We start from the raw sequence: 18,664 nt of genomic DNA, 5'->3' as shown, positions 1-18,664 counted from the left end.
ACGTAAAATTAAAAGGTAGGATATATAATAATACACATGTGCATACATTTTTTAAATACCAGTAATTAAAGTAAATTAATGAAAGCTACTTACAATACGTAAAATGCATTTCGTGGAATTTGGTAGACTATAAAGGTCCGATATAAATTTATAAATGTTAATTCTACCAAAAAATTAATAGGAGTATTAATACAAGGTTGTAATGCAGCCAAAATTGATATAACAATTAATCACAATTATTTTATTGTTCACATAAATGTAACAAACGCCTGCGTCTTGGGGGCGGTGGTGGGGGTGGTGTATGTGATTGAGATTTCTTTTCTAAATTTATGTGATTAGGCTTAGGCAGGAAGGACTTCGGAGGAAGAGGCGGTGGTGGAGCCTTCTTTTTTGATGCCTTTTGAGCTAGACTAGAATCTGATTTAATTGATGACGATGTAGATTCTGGTCTTTTCAATGAAGGAGTTGGTTCATCTTTTAAATACTCTTTCGGCAAATCTAGCAAATTCGATTCATCTGATATTGGAACCCAAGGTGAATTACCAAAATCTTCTGTCGTACTAATTGAAAGCGATTTAAATTCACTATCTAAGAAAACGTTATGGTTATTTTCAACATAAGAGCTCTTCAGTCCATTGGAGCCCACTTGGTCATTTTCGTTATGTACTAGTGTATATTTATGATAATCGCTCCTTCCTGAAGTTCTAACTGATGCAATTCGCGTGAAGGCTTTACCAATCGATTCATTTGAGACATCCGAATTCTCATACAACTCAGACCGCTTACCAACAAAACTCAGTTTTGAATTCAATGAAGATGAAGAGGAGGCTGCAGATAACTTTCCATACACGTTATTTGATATATTTGGGTTATCCTGGTTTCTTTTCTTGCTTAATTTTGACTTCCTTAGCCAAGGTATAGACATGCATCGTAATGAGAGCTTTGCAATAGTATCTGCTTGGCTCTCTTCAATTGCTTCTGAAATTTCAGTTGCTGCACGATTACCTGACTCAGAATTGAGGACTAAGTTTCTCAAGATTTCTAATATATCTTCATTCTTGTAACCGCCAGGTAATTCACTTAACTGGGAAAACATCAATAGTGGGTATAATACTTTTAAATAGGTGACAATCAATATTCCGTTATGGTTTCCACTATAGTCTAAGTCATTTAATTCACGAATAATTATGTCCAATAAAATCTTTAGATCATTCAAGTAAAACAATTTTGCAGTGTAGGAAGTTGTAAATACAAGGTATAAGAATTTTAATATAAGTATTTTAATAATTTGAGATTCTTCTCGATTAATATAATAAATTAATAAATTGATGAAACCATCAATATGCTTATTACTTGATTGATGAACATCTCCCATCATTAAACCATCAAATACTTTATTTTTCGATTCTTTAGATGAATATGATTTCATCAAATACTGTTCATTGATAAGTAGCAATAGCTTAAGCTCTTCGTATACAAAAAGTTTATTTTCACCTTCCCAGTCATCAGCATCGGTATCGTAGTTGTCAAAATCATCGTTTGCTAACAAATGCTTAATAATAGTAGGAATTAAATTTGTCTCACTAGTCAAACTGTTAAATTCTTCATCAGATAATAGTTCACAATTGTATAAGTATTCAAATATAATATCGCCTCCAAACTTCAATAATAAGAAGGGAGACTTAGATTTATTTGTTGTCACAATATGATTTGTTATAACATTTGCGACTATACGTATAATTCCAAGTTCAGATAAGATACTATACAACTCATTTCGGTCAATTAGATCCAATATTTTGGATCTTTCGCCATTTTCTCCTGGGCTATTAGTCAATTTCAAAAGTAGAAGTAAAATAATGCAAATAAACTCTCGCAATGACTCAATTTCAAACCTCACATCTTCATTAACATCATCATTAAGTGTGCATGAAGTATCCCGACTTAAAGCTGCCAACAACCCCAATATTTTGCCGAGACATAACTCATAGTTCTTGATAAATAGATTCAGGGTCAACAACTTAAGTGCATAAGAGGATAACTTTTGATAATTATGGGTACTTTCCTCATTTCGATCATATATATTTTCCACTATTAACTTCATGAAAAGACTCAAGTTATTATTACATTCGGAGGGGTCACTAATGATTAGAATTGGTTGCAATTGTTCTTGTAAATGGTCCTTAGCCAACAAATTTTCACCGGGAAAAGTAGTTGCAGGAATGTCAGTCTCATCATCAGTTTTATTATAGCAATTATGAGGATAATTAGCGAAAGAATCGTACATGAATCCAGTACCAAATGTTTATTGATGCAATGTAGATTTAATTAACATGTATGTTGATAAGCAATTAAATAAAATTATGTCGACCCTTTTGAGATCAAGACAGAAAAAGCGAGCGTAGTCTGAGTGCTTTTATTATGTATGTACAAAACTATAACCACTTATAAAGACATTAGGTACCTAAAATTTTAAGATAAACATCAGTACCCCATCCGTAATAACTCTGTACCGTTAACAGACCCTTAGTTTTGGCTTCACCATCAGAAGTTTGTGAGGAAGTGTCATTGAATATTTCAACATAGTTCTTCAGTAGAGGTAAGCCATAACCAATACCTGCTATGGTATTACCACCTAATCCTGGTGGTACGTTTAGAGTCTTAAAACTCTCTCCTTCATTGGATTCATATGTAGAATACGAATAATCGAACATATGGTTTAAGGTGGCAGGTTTAATTCCTTTACCTTTGTCACGGATTCGTAATTCAAGATACGCAGGATCGTTTGAAATTGATATAGTTATTCTTATAGGCTCAAGTACATTATTTTCTATGTGTGCTCTAAAGGAGTTTTTAAACAATTCCATAAGAATGTAATCGAGATGAAATTCAATGTATGGGAAAATGAAGTTGTCAACGTTCGATTTTGGTTTCAATTCTGGAGCCTTACCACTCCAATAATTAGGTGGATATAAATTTGTATCAATTTCAATTTGAACAGTTTGGTCGTATTTCATCGAGCAAATGTCATTTACCAATTCGGCACTCTTTTTAATCACATTTGGTATATTTAATTCTTTGATAACTCCATTATACTTACTGCCTTTAACATAGCTCGACTTGTCTTTCAATGTGTTGGATAATTCTATATGCTGGTGGGCAATAAGTCTCATACAAATTCTCTCTTTCAAGTGTTCATCCAAGAATTGCTTTGTTTGTTCCACCCCCAAGAATCTAGAAACTTCATCAAATCCTTTCGAAAGACCAGGCAATGTATCAGCGTGAATATCAATAAACCCGTTAAGTACATCGTTACAAAACTTTTCATTCTCCTCTAATGTCGTTGGAAGATTCAATGATGCTGTTATCAAGGAATGCATGGTTTCTAAGTAAATATTATACGACTCTGAAATAGATGGATTCAAAACGACTAAATATGGTAAATTCCTAAACTCCCTAATTCTTCTTGCATTATATGTGAGCAACGACTCCACTGTATCTCTCGCATATTGTAATATAGATGATGATGATAAATCTTTAGATTGCTCACAGAGCCCATCTAAACTAATTGAAGTCAACGGAATTTGGGCATAATGATATATAAGACGTTCCAATGATGATCTTATCTTATAACTCTTCAAAAATGCTTCTTGTTGTTCTTGCATAGTCTTTTCTGTAGATGCTGATGTCAATGACGATCCTTTCGCTTCAGTAGATGTAAACCGATATGATCCAATTGTCCTATTTCTACGACTATTAAAGCATCTTGAGTTCAAAATACATCTTCTTCCTGTGCTTCTGAGTATGTGCTTATTATTTGCAAGCATAATTCAATGTACTAAGTAAATTATTATAAAAAGTCCAAAATTAGTTCATATTTGATAAGTCGATTTTTAATAATGTGACTCAAATAACAAATCGAGTATGATTGATTTTACAGCTAAACATAAATTCGAAATATGCCAGACATAGATACTTGTCCTATATGCATTTCGAGTCCATTGGAGGATTCTACAACCTTTAGTAACATAGCATGGCTTCAGTGTGATATTTGTAACCAATGGTTCCACGCTTCTTGTCTAAAGATACCTAAAATAGAGGTGAATAATTTGCATTCATATCATTGTGAAGAATGTTCTAAAACACATGGACCTTCGATACCTAGAAGGAAACTGAAAAGATCAAAAGTACAAATTGATTATGTTGCTCTAAATGATGGTGATGTTTTTGCCGTTGACAAATCACTGCATCCACATATAAATAAGTTTCTCTCTTTCGAAGTGAGTGCCAATGAAATTAGCAACAAAGTAAACCCATATATAGATCTTCGGAAAGATGCTACAGTTGAATATGCATTACAATCACACCTTTCAAAACCAGTTTTGATACCTCAAGCAGAACCTGATATAGTCGATATGAAGTTACCGATGGCTGGAAAAGATATAACAATTGACTATATAGCTGATGAAGTTGGAGATGATACACCCTTAGATGTAATGGATGTTCTAACTCAGCAGGGGGTTAATCCGGGATGGAACTTGGGAAAATGGAGAGATTATTTCAATACAGATGAATTAAGCCGTGATAGAATAAGGAACGTTATCTCGTTGGAAATTTCAGACGTCGATAATTTGGGCAAATCTTTTAGACGTCCCAAGATAGTGAGAGATATGGACCTAGTTGATAAGATCTGGAATGATAAATCACCCAGGCCTAAGGTTACCAAATATTGTCTTATGTCTGTTGCGGGCTCATTCACAGACTTCCACATAGACTTTAGTGGAACAGCAGTTTATTACACTGTATGCTCGGGTTCTAAAACATTTTTGATGTATCCTCCCACAGATAAAAACCTCGATATTTACACATCATGGTGTCTTCATCCCGACCAAAATTATATGTGGTTTGGTGATTTCGCAAGAACATACAAGGGTAAAAGCTGTACCCCTTCAGGAGGTTTCAAGGTAACCTTACGTCCTGGTGACTTGTTCTTAATCCCCAGCGGTTGGATTCACGCTGTTTACACTCCAGAGGATTCGCTAGTAATAGGAGGTAATTTTCTAACTCTTATGGACCTTCCTATGCATTTACGCATCTATCAGATCGAAAAAGTAACTAGAGTTCCTGCCAAATTTAGATTTCCAATGTTCAATAAAGTGCTATGGCTTACTAGCTGGTACTACTATAACCGCAAGTCACAATTTCTAAAAGACCTTGGGCAAGACGCACATATGAAAAATGAAACCCGGACTGTAAAAGACGAATTTCCAAACCTGCAATTCGTTACTGACCAATCCATACAATACAAAACTCTCAGTTCTCTTCTCACCCATTTACAATCGCACTACGAATCAAGCAAGGCTAATAAAGTGGCCAGGAATACCATTCCTACGGGTCTTATTGGCAAAAATATTCCTGCTTATTTAACAAGGTTACAATCCTGGTTAGATGGATTAGCCAGGTGAATCCTTCGTTTTCAAGCCTAATTTTTCGTTTGAAATAAAAAATATTGTGTTCAATGCCCTTGGATGTTCCCCAAATATTTCTGAGCTGCATTGGCAAAGTCATCTTTATCTAAGTACATAATATATATGGCTACTTTCGTCATCATCAACTTTCTTAGTAAATAATCTGCATACTGAATAATCTCTAAATATACGAATACCACCTATAGTATTTCAATCCTATCGTATAATAGCTTTGAATCTTATGGCTATACATATCGGGCCGTTATGACCGTTACCTTCGGACTAATTCTCCGTCAACCAAATTTTTGTGTCAAATTCCATGCAGTATATGAAAATCTCATTCACAATATTGGTATTTACAGTTATAGTAAGGAAGAATATATAGAATGCTGACCACATATTATGGCCAGAACTATCTATAGTAGTGATGAAAGTATCACTGATGCCAGTGCAATTGATCCTGTTGCATATGTTGAACCACAAAGTACCCGGAGTACACAGAATAATGAAATTAATACTATAAATGAGCCAGCCAATATATATGATGATAAGGACAAAAAACCCCCAATAGAATCTGAACCACCAAAGAAAAAGCAAGCATTATGGAAAAAACTTTTTAATATGGTACGACCGGGATATTTTCTTGACCATTTAGATTATGAATCGTTTAAGGTTGTCTTAAGGACATGGGTGCAGATTTGGGTAACGGTAGTATTGATGGTTATACCGAGAGTTGGGAATTGGATGGGAAATGCTTCGTATTTGATGCAAATTGTTGGGTTTATTATTGTTGCTGGGGGGACACTGATAGTCTTCAATGCCTCGTTTACTATCATTTGCTTTTTTTACGTAATGGTCTCATGGCTCTTTGCTACTATAGCCTTATTAATTAGCAATAGATTGAGAGGTTCGATAACACCTGAAGATTTGGCGAAATTGCTTATCCAGGATGGCTCGTGTACAGCAGAAAACATACTGACATGTATGATATCTCAGATATTTACAGGAAGATTCTTAACCACCAGATGCACGGTTGTATTTATAATCTGTTTGATGATTGGTTTGACCATGTATGGGATGTCCTTACGATTACACCCCTTGTTAAGACCCGGGTTCGTAGCTGGCATTATTTCTCTAATCATTCTCACAAACTACTATGTGTTTTTCCCGGTATTTATGCCTAAGGTGATCGGATATAGTATCATAAAACCTATGGGGGTAGCATTCGTAACAAAAATCGTAACTTCCATCTTGATTTTTCCCACCACTTCAAGCTTCTTATACTTCAACGGCTCTTCTAAAATCTTGAATGGTTTAAGTAAAGCAACCAAAAACAATATAAATTTCTTGAAGACTTTGAAGCCGTCAGGGCCTGATTTCATGCATTTTAAGAAGTATTCTGCAGCAATTACAGGCTTTAGGAATAATATTTCCCAGCTTGAAATTGTAGCAAGTTCAATAAAATACGAAGTTTCTTTCGGTAGACTTGATGCTGGTGATGCTGGTGAATTCAGGTACTTACTCAAGAACTTGATTAATTTATCTGCGGGTTATGAATTTTTTTATCAATTACTTAGTGAGAGGCTTGATATTGTATCAGATAATATTAGAGGATTGGGTCGCAGGGCAAGCACATCTTCTACATATAACCCTAAAAATACAACAGGTCATTCCAAGCTTTTCACAGCTTTGCAGCAATCGTATAAATCTGTTGGAGAGTATGAAAATAGTCGCCGTATTAAACTTTTAAGGAACAGAATTTACTCCACAGATGCCTCAGATTCTTTAACTTTACAGGATTTAGATAATGTGTCTCGTTTCATTACTACATATTTTACATCAATCCTAGAAGCAGTAGACTTTGGGATTGAAAATGTTACAAAATGGCTAACTGCAGCAAATAAATTCAGAACTTATACTATAATTATTCCTGGAAGCAAGGAAAAGCATAAACAAATGCAACAGGAATGCAGAAAAGGATTATTGGAGGCAAAAAGAAGATTGAAAAATGAATTAGAAAGATGGAGCGATCATAAACATATCGAAAATTTAATGCAAGGCACCACTAGAAATGAAGAAGCCTTGTTATGTCTTATTAGTCAAGCTTCTTTGTTTCTAAATTTAGCCAAAGACCAGTCCAAAGCTATAATGAGAATGATTGATTTATTTCTTTCTATTGACGAAAATAGACCAACCCCAAGTTTTATTACGCCATTTACCCATTCAGTTAGAGATTCAGCCCGTTATATTAACAGCTCAGTTGGGGCACCAGAAGAAAATAGGTCTAGTTTTTGGCAAGAAGAAGTTTCTGCCAGAGATGCTGATGCATTACCACCGTCACATTTGTATCATTTTCTTGGCATTAAGTGTGTTTCATTTTATGAAATACTATTAAACAAACATCTTTGGTTTTGGATAAGAGCAAGTGGACTCGTTACTGTTTGTTGTATTCCTTTCTATTGTAGAACTACTGCTGAGTGGTATTATAATAATAGATTGACATGGATTCCAGTTGTATGTTGTCTTACTGTTTCTGAATACGTTGGTGAAGCTATTTACGGTATTCTTTCTAGATTCTTCTATGGTTTTGCAGCAGGTGTAATTGGAATGGTTGCATGGTATATTTCTGCTGGTAGCGGTACTGGTAATTACTATGGTTATTGTGTTGTAACTGGGATTCTCTACTTCTATTTATGTTTTTTCAGACACTTCTCCATTCATCTAAATCCTGTTCCACAAGTCCTTTTATGTGTTACCGTTGCTTTAATCATGGGTACAAGTTGGATTGATGCTAATTACGCACAGTCGTCAGGTTATATTGGATATGGTTTTACTGCTGCTTGGAAGAGACATCTTAGTGTAACAATCGCTATATCTATTAGTTTCTTGGCCAGTTGTTTCCCAAGAGTATCTACTAGTAAAGTTGTAATCAGAAAGGTATTGGCCCAAGCCATAGAACAAATCGGAGTCATTCATTGTAATGTATCCAGATTTGGGTTGGGAAGATTACAGAACCCTAATATTCATATATTACGCAGGCACGATGCAACTCTAGAAAAATTCCGTACAGTATTATTAAAGCTTGCAAGTATCACAAGAATAATGGGTCCGCTTCAGTATGAGATACCTATATCAGGCAATTGGCCAGCATCAAAATATGCTAGATTACAATCATCAGTTACTGATGTTGTTCAATTGTATGTTATGCTTCTATCACTTTTTGACCAACTTGAGGAACCTGAATTCTGGGTACCTATCATCATGGGTAGAATGGGATGGACATGTGCTTCTATGAATGCAAATTTTTTTTCTATGGTTCATATGGGAGCTGGTTCATTGAAATCGAAAACTGCTTTACCTAAAATTACCCAGGCAAATCTTTCCATACAACATTTAGATTTACTAAGATCAAAATGGGGCCTTGAGAAAATTTCTTTAAGCGAACGGTTTTATAACCAAGAAAAGGATACTGAAAAGGAATATAGGGTTGATGAAGGTGAGAGTTTGCATGATTCAATGGTGAAAAATTTGGATTACGAAAAATTATTCAGTGCTGATGGTCAGTGTAATATTGTTGCATTATTATTAGCACATATGATCTATAGACGTCTTGATGAAACAATAATTATTATCAAGTCCTTAGTAGGAGAGAAATTTGATTTCGATTATTCTATATTCGAAGATGAATACGAAAATGAATATTGGAACTATGAGTAAATAGATAAGTTTCATATTTTTAAGTACTTTTTACAATGTATTAATTATTTACCTATTTTAGATTCCCTATTTAATTACTTTTTATATTTGATCAAATCGAGCAATTATAAAGATAATGTGTTACCTTTTTCTCTGACGGCTTCACCGTATTTCTTAATTCTGATGGATTGAACAGCAATGAATCCTGAAGTATCTTCTGGAGAAAAGCCAGTTAATTCATCCATAGATGATTCAGTCTCATCGTATAATTTTTCAGTGTCAGAGGATCTACCTAAGATAGACAAGGATCCCTTGTAAGCTCTAGCTCTGACAACACCATTAACGGTCTTTTGGGATGGTTCAATCATAGCTCTAACGTATTCACATTCTGGAGTGAAATACATACCGTTGTACAATAATTTGGAGTAAGTGGTGGTAACAAATTGATCTCTAATAGCACGGACTTCACGATCAAGAGTTAAACCTTCCAAATCAATATGTGCAGATCTTAAAATAGTTAAACCAGGAGTTTCATAACAGCCTCTAGACTTGATACCAATAAATCTGTTTTCAACGATATCAATTCTACCGACACCATTTCTTCTGGCTAAAGCATTAGCTTCAGTAAATAATTCAACTGGTTCAGTAATGACTTTCTTACCACCGTCCAAAATCAACTTCTTTGGTATACCCTTTTCAAAGTAAACAGAAAAGTCTTCTGGAGTATCTGGAGCATCAAGTGGATCGACGGTCAATTTCCACATATCCTTAGGTGGAGTAGTATCTGGGTCTTCTAAAATACCAGCTTCGAAGGAAATATGAGCCAAGTTTTCGTCAGTTGACCATGGCTTAGCCTTGGTTTGAGCAACTGGGATATTCTTAGAAGCAGCATATTCCAATAAATCCTTTCTACCAGCAAATCTGTTGAAAAATTCTGGGTCTCTCCATGGGGCAATGACAGTAACGTCTGGCTTCAATGCATAGAAGGCCAATTCAAATCTAACTTGGTCATTACCTTTACCAGTACAACCATGAGAAACAGCAAAACATCCGTTCTCTTCAGCAACCTTGATGTGAGCTTGCGCAATAACTGGTCTAGCTAACGAAGTACCTAATAAGTAGACATTTTCGTAAATAGCGTTAGTTTGAATAGCTGGGAAACAAACTTGTTCGACAAATTCCTTTCTGACATCAACAACAACAAACTTGGTAGCACCAATTGCTAAAGCCTTTCTTTCTGCTTCTTCGAAGTCTTCTTCTTGACCGATGTTAGCCAAATAAGCAATAACTTCGTACCCTTGTTCCAATAACCAAGCCAAAATGACCGAGGTATCTAAACCACCGGAGTATGCCAAACAAACCTTACCTTTAGACATTCTTATAATAATATATAACTGATTAACGTAAAATAACACTAATTTTATATTCCAAGAAGAAAAAAAGTATTATATGAAAATTTTATTAGGAATTGTCCAACCCTTTATACTTGTCGATAAGCGCGCCTAATGGGCATTTCAATTGCCTAATTGGGATGAGTCATAATTGAAGATTTTCATCCAATTATTTAGCTTTGAACTATTACTCATTATACATTAGCTAAATGTTAGTATTAATTATCAAATGAAGGTTACTTTCAAGTGAAGCGGGCTTGGTAGAATGGAAATTTCGCATAGGAAATTGCGCCAATTTTTATCAGTTTTGATTCACCGCATTAATTTTTCACTTAATTCCAAAGCAACTGGTTAATTCATGTATTGCATATGTCAACAAGCAAACAGCTGAAGAATGTGTTTACATTTGTGGAAATTATCGAAATGATTTTGGTGTCATGAGATCCACAATTATCAATCTGAATTCTTTATATTTGGTCGCACCGAAGCGGTTAACCGGTTTTGAATTATTTTAAACAATAAGTTCAACCCCAAGATGAAACCTGCAATAGTTATTGGCATATTCTTGCATACCCAAAAAGTATTGCTGATGATGGACGGGTCAGTTTCGCAAGACTTATTTGTTAGCATTGGTCCATTATGTGTATGATTACCGCTGTCATCCCAATTACTCTATCAATACTGACAATTCCCAGGAAGATTCAGAGTACATAGAATGCCATATTCTTGCAAAGAAAAAATATACAGAATGCATAGATAGTCACTGTCAATGTTACTACATTCACGTAATCAGCAGAGAATGTATTAAACTATGCACCACATACGTATGTCCTTCTGTTAGAAGTAAATGAGCGCTACTAACACCTTCAGCACCACGAAACCTTATATAGGTTGAATACATTATGTACTGGCTATTATAATTTCAATATTTAGATTTCATTAGATTTCAGTTCTGCAATTTGCGTCGTCTATATCCAGTATCACTCTCTCAAACCTCAAGAAAAAAGAGAACTTTAGGATGGATCTTTAGGATGCCTAACTCTTGTGTATACCAATATAGTCTATATATTGACTCAATACTTACATATAGTATATTATGATAATCAATTTAGTTGTCCACCGTAGGCTTACAAGGCTCTATAACAGTTGGAGTTCTTCATTTCCAGCTAAAGAATGATTTATCCTGGTCTCATTTACACCCCTCTCTAATACAAAACATGGCAGTCCAACAGACCTTCATTTAGCCAAAATTGCTCTTAGCAGAACATAATAGACAGGTATTATTAGCTAGACCTTTGAAAGTAGTGTCTATTCTAAGACTTTGTGACTATGGATCTTAGTCATTGTACGCGAATACTGTTGACTCACAGTCAGCATTGACTCAATCCAATACTATTTGAGTCATTAATATACATAATAAATACGTCTGAAAGTACAACAACAACAACTTCGTCTTCAATACATCCGCAACTACAGATTAAGACGAAGTCAACATTGAACGTTCAGAACATATAAACGGCACATTCACGTCAACGATCTATATACCGCGCTCCTTAACCAATTAGTCTCGAGAAAATAAATTTGAATCATCGGTCATCAACAGTTGAATCATAGTCATTTTGATTAATAAAAGTTCCATTTGTGATATGTTACAAGATGTCCAACGAAAGTCAGACAAAACGAATAGGAGTTACACATGCTATTAGAGCTAGGCTAAATTTTTTGGATGAAAGATTATGGAAACGATTTTCAGCTCGAAGACTAGAGCTTATAGATACCTTGGATTTGAGTTCCAAAAAAGCATCCGAACAAGAAGAACAGATCAAGAATGTCGCAGATGCCTTAAGAGTTGAGTTCAACTACTCACCGGAATATTTCCGTGATTTCGATAAGTTGGTGAGGGCTGCAGTACAAAGTGTAAGAAGAAATAGGAAAAGATCTTCCAAAACTAAACAACTGAATGAAACAGAATATCGAGAAAAAAGACGTAGGCTGGATGAAGAATTTCCACATTCTTTTTCCCGGTCTATTTCGCCTGATATGCATACTATAGGGAATTCGCCGAATGAACATTATCTTCAACGGGATAATTCGGACACTACACCAGATACCGGCTCTCAGAACCAAAAGTTTTTATCAGAAATTGCACGGCTCAACTCTGATTCCCAAGAAGATGTACATGACATGAACTACTCTAGGAGCAAGAAGTTTACGATTTTCGATAAATCTCGGCTGGCTATTGGTACCATGATACAACCACGGATAAACACTAGTCCTCCTGTTTTACCACCTATATCTAATTTGAGTTTCAAGGCCAGTGCTGAGAATCCTATTGATAATTCAGCCAGAAGAATACTCCTACATTATATTGAGAAGTCAAAGACATGTTCGGAGTCTACCTCCAAGCGGAATGAAAATCTCGAAATCTTAGGTAAGAATATTATATCTTGCTGTGTGGTTTACGTCCTAGAAAAATCATTCTCGAACGCTAACCAAACCCTGGTGGAGTATTTAAGGTCAAAGTTGAATCAAGAATCATATCTTTCCAAATTTTACAAAGAATTAGATACTTCAACGACTACTAATTACCTCCTTTCCGATGACATTGCATCTTTGTCGTTATATACGTTATTAGGTTCATGTGTCAAAGACTTTGGTTTCGATAATATTTTGCTCCCACTAAGTGAGTGTCTATATTATAGTATATTACAAGATTATCCATTAATATCGCAACATTCTACAGTCTTCAAGGGAGAGGAGCATAAATCAAGCAAAACATGCATACCCATGTATCCAGATTCTCTAAACCAGTTGAACTCATTGGCAGCAGTTGCGACGGAAATGAACAAGCATGATGTAAGTAATGCCACGAAAGCTGTTACCTTGAAGTTCTTATCATCCATTCTTGAATTTACGTATCCCACTGCTAATTCAGCACCTCCAAAGCTATTAGAATTGATAGAGAACGCCAAGAGTGCATTCAAATTGTCTGCCAGCAGCAATCAGACGACAATTAACCTCCTAAACATCAAAGATGGAACTAGAATAAATTCGGATGCTGATCTCGAAACCTTGTTTAGGACTCAGGAAAAGGTAGAATTAGAACTTGTCACTCAGGCAGCACAAACAATCCCCATTTATGAAATAACATCGACCATTAGGCCCAATAAATACCTGGATGCAAAAATTATTCTTCCCCCTCCCTACAAGAATAGATCTATAATATCAGACCCATTGAATACCATATCTAAGATTGATAATGCCAATTTTAAAGATCACACACCACCACCTCCTCCTCCTCCTCCTCCTCCTCCTCGTCCCAGATTCCAGCCATTATTATAATTACTTGCATTTAACCTCATCCATATCTCATATATGTAGTCATGGAACTAATAGAACTACTACAACTCTCAAACATTAGCACGTATATCTATCGCACATATACATAATATACATAATTATATCAGAATCGGCTGAAACTATCGCGGTCATCGCACCGCTGCCCTAATTAAAATAGCCTGGGCCCAACAACCTATATCAATCCTTCAAGGATATCACTCAACTCCAATGCCATCCTCTCCTTCACACAAACGAAACCAAATCCCGGTAGTGGATCTTATTCTGATATTCGTATTCTTCAAAATTACCCGATGCAATTCTCTTCATTCTCCTCTTAATATATTTATATTTGAGTGAGCGAAACATAATTGCTTTAATTATACTTTTATTATCTCAATTCAATTGGGTGCCAATTCTCACTGTATCAATTGTGTAGCCCGAATTCCTTTAAAAAATTATGCCGCTACAATAATATCACCTCGTTACTTGTTTATATCTTAAATTTGTCTATATTAGTACGGTCCCTGTAAAACAAATGTACTATATCTGAACTGGTTAATCTCAATAATTGTTTGCAAAATAATATGCTAAATATAAAACAAATCTATATGTCGTATTCACGTCTTGATAGCAAAAAAACCAGAGAATATCATCCTATATAAATATTATTGAACGTTTACAACCACGAGAGATATAATTCCGTCTACACGCCACGGCTGACTATCTCGCCAGTATTATCTAAGCTTTTATCGGTTAATTTTGGGTGCCAAACGTAAAATAATTTAGGTCCGATCCTCGTGGCTGCATCACTATAATAGTGCGAACCCAAAAATTGTCTTGCTTCGTAATTAAACAATCCAGCAAAATACGACAGTATTAAAACAAATAATAATTCAATTGCAAGGTAGAATAGTCTTTTCGTTGCTAAATGGGTACATAGATATTGTTAATAGTGCCCATTTGTAGTCATTACAAGTTTCTAGGAGTCATATGGTTACTACAGTCACTACACTTTTGGTGGATTGTCCAAGTAACCTAAATAATTTTTGGGCTCTGGAGTTAGGAGTACGGGGTATTAGGCGGGTTATATTAGGTTTAACTTTGCTTCATAAATTCACTTAGCACTCAATTGTACCTAAATATTCTCCAATTGAGCTATGAATGGGACATATAAGGACAAAGGTATATTGCGAAGGAGTAAAACATATGGTGTGATATTATCTATTCAAAACACTCGTACGTAACACCAGGTAGTAACGAAATCCTCTAAGCGTCAGATTTGTTCCTTAGTCACGATTGCATCCGCCTTTGGAATAAATCGGGTTGTTTATGGTCACGTGAATGTATATACCCGAGTTAGTTTTTGGGCCATCCAAATGATTCTTCATTTAATGGGCCGAAGGGCTGTCGGACCGCATATCCGGGGCCTTCAGACGCTATGCCGAGAGTAGGGGCTCAACGTTGCACCACCGTTGCGGTCTACGATGTTTAATTCTGATTTCGCCAGTAGTTTAACTGCGATCTTGAACTAGATCGATTCAGATCTGGTTCTATCGCTGTTTTACTTCTGATAGCGATTTTGGAATTGGTTCGCCTTCGTCATTAGATTTTTCAATTCGTTTAGAAACAGCAGTTGATCTTAATAACTGCAGATTTAATATCTCGTGCACTTTTAAAAAAACAGATAATACATCCTCGGACGATGATCTGCAACCACTGTGTGTGATTGTTCTATCCGGTATTCACAGACCACGATGCCAGCGATAAATTAACGGTGCTTGGTAGACGTTGCAAAACGTGGTTCCAACGGTTTCGTTCTTGCTGGTCAGCTATTGATTGTCCTGTATATAGTGATATGCTTAACGATAACATAGGTATCGATTTTCTCTATCTGTGCAGAATTATGAAAGAGCTTCTAATATACCGTCAGAGAAGTATATACGATCACTATAAATTTTAGGTAAGTGCCCTCAAATGACGTTGAAATTAGCTAAAGTCCCTGTTTTACAAACGTTTAATTACACAACCCCTAAGGAATCACTCCGTGGCCACAATGATTTCCCCGGGTCCAGCCGTATTTGCAGCTAATCTGCTCTTCATTTGATTTATTATCAATATCTATTACTAGGGATTGGTATTATCCCCTATGCTATAGTAGAGAATTGTCTCACTGGTGAAGGTTCCGTATGGACCCACCGATATCATATTGATAAGCATGATATGGGAAATAAAATCCATGGAACCATGAAGGATCTAAGCTAGATTACATTCATCTGCCAAATCTGGCTACATCGTTGGCCCCCCTCTTGATTCGAATTCTTGAATTCTATTTCTCTTTGATCTTCTAGTATCTTCAGCTTCTGAAGCATCTCTTTCAAAACCCTGATTTCTTGTTTTTGGTTTTCGATTAGACTCCTGGAAACAGTAATTTTCAAACTATATTCTCGCGTCTGAGCATTTAATTTTTAAATCTTGACGTTTCTTGCATGGTTATGTTTGGAATTCTCTTCTATACTTAATCGTTTTTGTTAAAAATGTCGATATGCCGTGATGTTTTTAGTTACTTTAAGCATTTTTGTTTGCTTGAAAACAGATCTTCTACGTGAATAGAAAACTCTCTCCTGATTTACACAAAAACTGACGATAAACTTGATTAATGCACCTTCTTCACATAACAGAATATTAGAAGGTATTTCCACATATATTCAACTTGCTTATTAGAACTCTTTCTCATTCAAATAACTTATTTGTTCCACGATCTGATGGTAATTCCGACCTATACTTTATTATTAGCATGAACGAGATCATTTCATGCCCATTGCACAAATTTCAATAAACCAATATGTCTAAATATCAATTCAATCATAATAAAACTGTGAGCTAATTATAAGCTGCCTATAAAGCTATAGAATTTAGTCTTTTGTCAAGACTAAGAAAAGTACACAAAATAACACGGAATCGAAACAAATGAAGAAAGAAGCCGTGTTGTATCTAAATATTAACTATTAAGGGATGTAAAATCCTTCTTCAAGTAGCATGTGGTAAGGACAATGTACAACTAGAATCAAAAGTATGCATACATTATAATATAAAATCGAATTTGCAAAGGTATAATTTCTAAGATGCAATCGATCGGCTGAAAAATATTAGGGACGTAGTCGCATTTAAGGACCAGAAATATTAAAAAACGACTATAAAAGTAATAGGTCATATTCGGCTCGAAAGGCAGAATTAAACCAACATGGACATCAACATAGTCATAATTAATGCTGATAAAGAAATATGTTTAGTTAAATAACCAGCACCGGTCATTGGTTCGACAGTTGGAACTGAACTTTGAAATGGTGAGGATAATGAAGTTGTGAATCCAGAAGTTGATGTTGACCATGGTTTAGGTCCTGGCGCGGACATGGATGGGTTGGAAGTGCTTTCGGTAGATCCATATGGGGTCCCATTTGTTTGAAGGGGTAAGGTGTTAGAACCGCTATTAGTATCGTTATTAGATCCACTATCTGATCCATCTGATCCAGTGTTAGATCCGGTGTTAGATCCGGTGTTAGATCCAGTGTTAGATCCAGTGTTAGATCCAGTGTTAGATCCACTATCTGATCCATCTGATCCAGTGTTAGATCCAGTGTTAGATCCGGTGTTAGATCCAGTGTTAGATCCAGTGTTAGATCCACTATCTGATCCATCTGGTCCAGTTTTAGATCCGGTGTTAGATCCATTATCTGATTCAGAAGATTCATTACTGGAATTAGTATTAGTGACTTCAGTAGATACGGTATCCGTCTTTACACCTGTTCCACTAGGTTTAGTCAGAATCGAGATAGTTTCCGTAATAATAAACTGTTCCGTGTTGGTAGATGTTGGCAGTATTTGATCTTCACTTGTTTGAGAAACGTACCCGTTTGAAAGCGTCAGTAGTAAGGTATGCCCTGTTGGAGCTATAGTCGTAATCTGGTTATTCGCAGATGTTACGGATGTCTCTGGATTAGAATTTGAAGTACCCACTGTATTTTGTTTCGAAGATGGTGTATTTATGAAACTCGACCCTTCACCGTTCTCACTTGAAGAAGTTGCAGTTGTGATACCGCTAAGTATGCTCTTTGTAACAGATATTAAAGATTCAGATGATTCTATAACAGGTATAGATTGACTAGCACTATCACTTGTAGCTGTCGTCTCTATTGATTGAGAACTTTGAGACACAGTATTCACTGAAGATGAAAAGTTAATATAGTCACTTGATATGTAGCTATTAAAGTTTGAGGATGTGGAGGAAGATGCTGGATTCATTGTGGACAGCTGTAAGTATGATGAATTCCCGTAGTAAGGACGTGAGGATGCACTAATTACAACGGGAATTGAGGACGACATTGATACCTCAATTGAATCACTAGGTCTAACCGAAATTGATTCCATACTAGAAAGTGGCGTATTAGATATGGCTGATGATGCTTTCCCACTGGAAAGACTTGAATCCAGTGTACTAGATGGCGTCGCTGAACCACTACTTATAGTTGACGAGACAGGAGATGATGAAATTAGTACGCTTGAATTCAATGCATTGGATGGTACCACTGACCCACTAGTTATATTTGGCAAGATACTAGATGATGTAATTGGTACGCTCGAATGTGTCAAAGATACAGAAGTTGAAGAATTTAATGTTGCAGGAACATCTACTTCAACAGTAGCTGTTTCACCAGCTGGAGCTGTGTGGGTTATGGTTGTGGTATCAACACCAGTCCATGTTCTTGTTGTGGTGAC

The 18,664-nt window shown here is 35.8% G+C and overlaps 6 protein-coding genes across 6 annotated transcripts; 3 read left to right on the top strand and 3 right to left on the bottom strand.

The window, feature by feature from the left end:
* Positions 1–241: 241 nt before the first annotated feature.
* On the bottom strand, positions 242–2,284 carry AC631_04432 (uncharacterized protein; the record flags this gene model as incomplete). Its single annotated transcript, XM_015613261.1, has 1 exon — positions 242–2,284. One exon carries the CDS (start codon positions 2,282–2,284, stop codon positions 242–244), a length of 2,043 nt encoding a protein of 680 aa, XP_015465910.1.
* A 169-nt stretch (positions 2,285–2,453) lies between these two features.
* Positions 2,454–3,824, bottom strand: AC631_04431 (alpha-ketoacid dehydrogenase kinase family protein; the record flags this gene model as incomplete). The annotated part of the gene is made up of 1 exon (XM_015613260.1): positions 2,454–3,824. One exon carries the CDS (start codon positions 3,822–3,824, stop codon positions 2,454–2,456), a length of 1,371 nt encoding a protein of 456 aa, XP_015465909.1.
* Positions 3,825–3,956: 132 nt separating this feature from the next.
* On the top strand, positions 3,957–5,462 carry AC631_04430 ([Histone H3]-lysine-36 demethylase; the record flags this gene model as incomplete). Its single annotated transcript, XM_015613259.1, has 1 exon — positions 3,957–5,462. The coding sequence occupies one exon, from the start codon at positions 3,957–3,959 to the stop codon at positions 5,460–5,462; it is 1,506 nt and encodes a 501-aa protein (XP_015465908.1).
* Positions 5,463–5,867: 405 nt separating this feature from the next.
* AC631_04429 (uncharacterized protein) lies at positions 5,868–9,182 on the top strand (the record flags this gene model as incomplete). The annotated part of the gene is made up of 1 exon (XM_015613258.1): positions 5,868–9,182. The coding sequence occupies one exon, from the start codon at positions 5,868–5,870 to the stop codon at positions 9,180–9,182; it is 3,315 nt and encodes a 1,104-aa protein (XP_015465907.1).
* Positions 9,183–9,286: 104 nt separating this feature from the next.
* ARG1 (argininosuccinate synthase) lies at positions 9,287–10,537 on the bottom strand (the record flags this gene model as incomplete). The annotated part of the gene is made up of 1 exon (XM_015613257.1): positions 9,287–10,537. One exon carries the CDS (start codon positions 10,535–10,537, stop codon positions 9,287–9,289), a length of 1,251 nt encoding a protein of 416 aa, XP_015465906.1.
* Positions 10,538–12,208: 1,671 nt separating this feature from the next.
* Positions 12,209–13,894, top strand: AC631_04427 (uncharacterized protein; the record flags this gene model as incomplete). The annotated part of the gene is made up of 1 exon (XM_015613256.1): positions 12,209–13,894. The coding sequence occupies one exon, from the start codon at positions 12,209–12,211 to the stop codon at positions 13,892–13,894; it is 1,686 nt and encodes a 561-aa protein (XP_015465905.1).
* Between the last annotated feature and the right edge of the window lie 4,770 nt (positions 13,895–18,664).

The sequence above is a fragment of the Debaryomyces fabryi genome (assembly GCF_001447935.2).
Source record: "Debaryomyces fabryi strain CBS 789 chromosome Unknown contig00119, whole genome shotgun sequence".
Lineage (NCBI taxonomy): Eukaryota > Fungi > Ascomycota > Pichiomycetes > Serinales > Debaryomycetaceae > Debaryomyces > Debaryomyces fabryi.
This window is presented reverse-complemented; position numbering and strand designations above follow the sequence as displayed.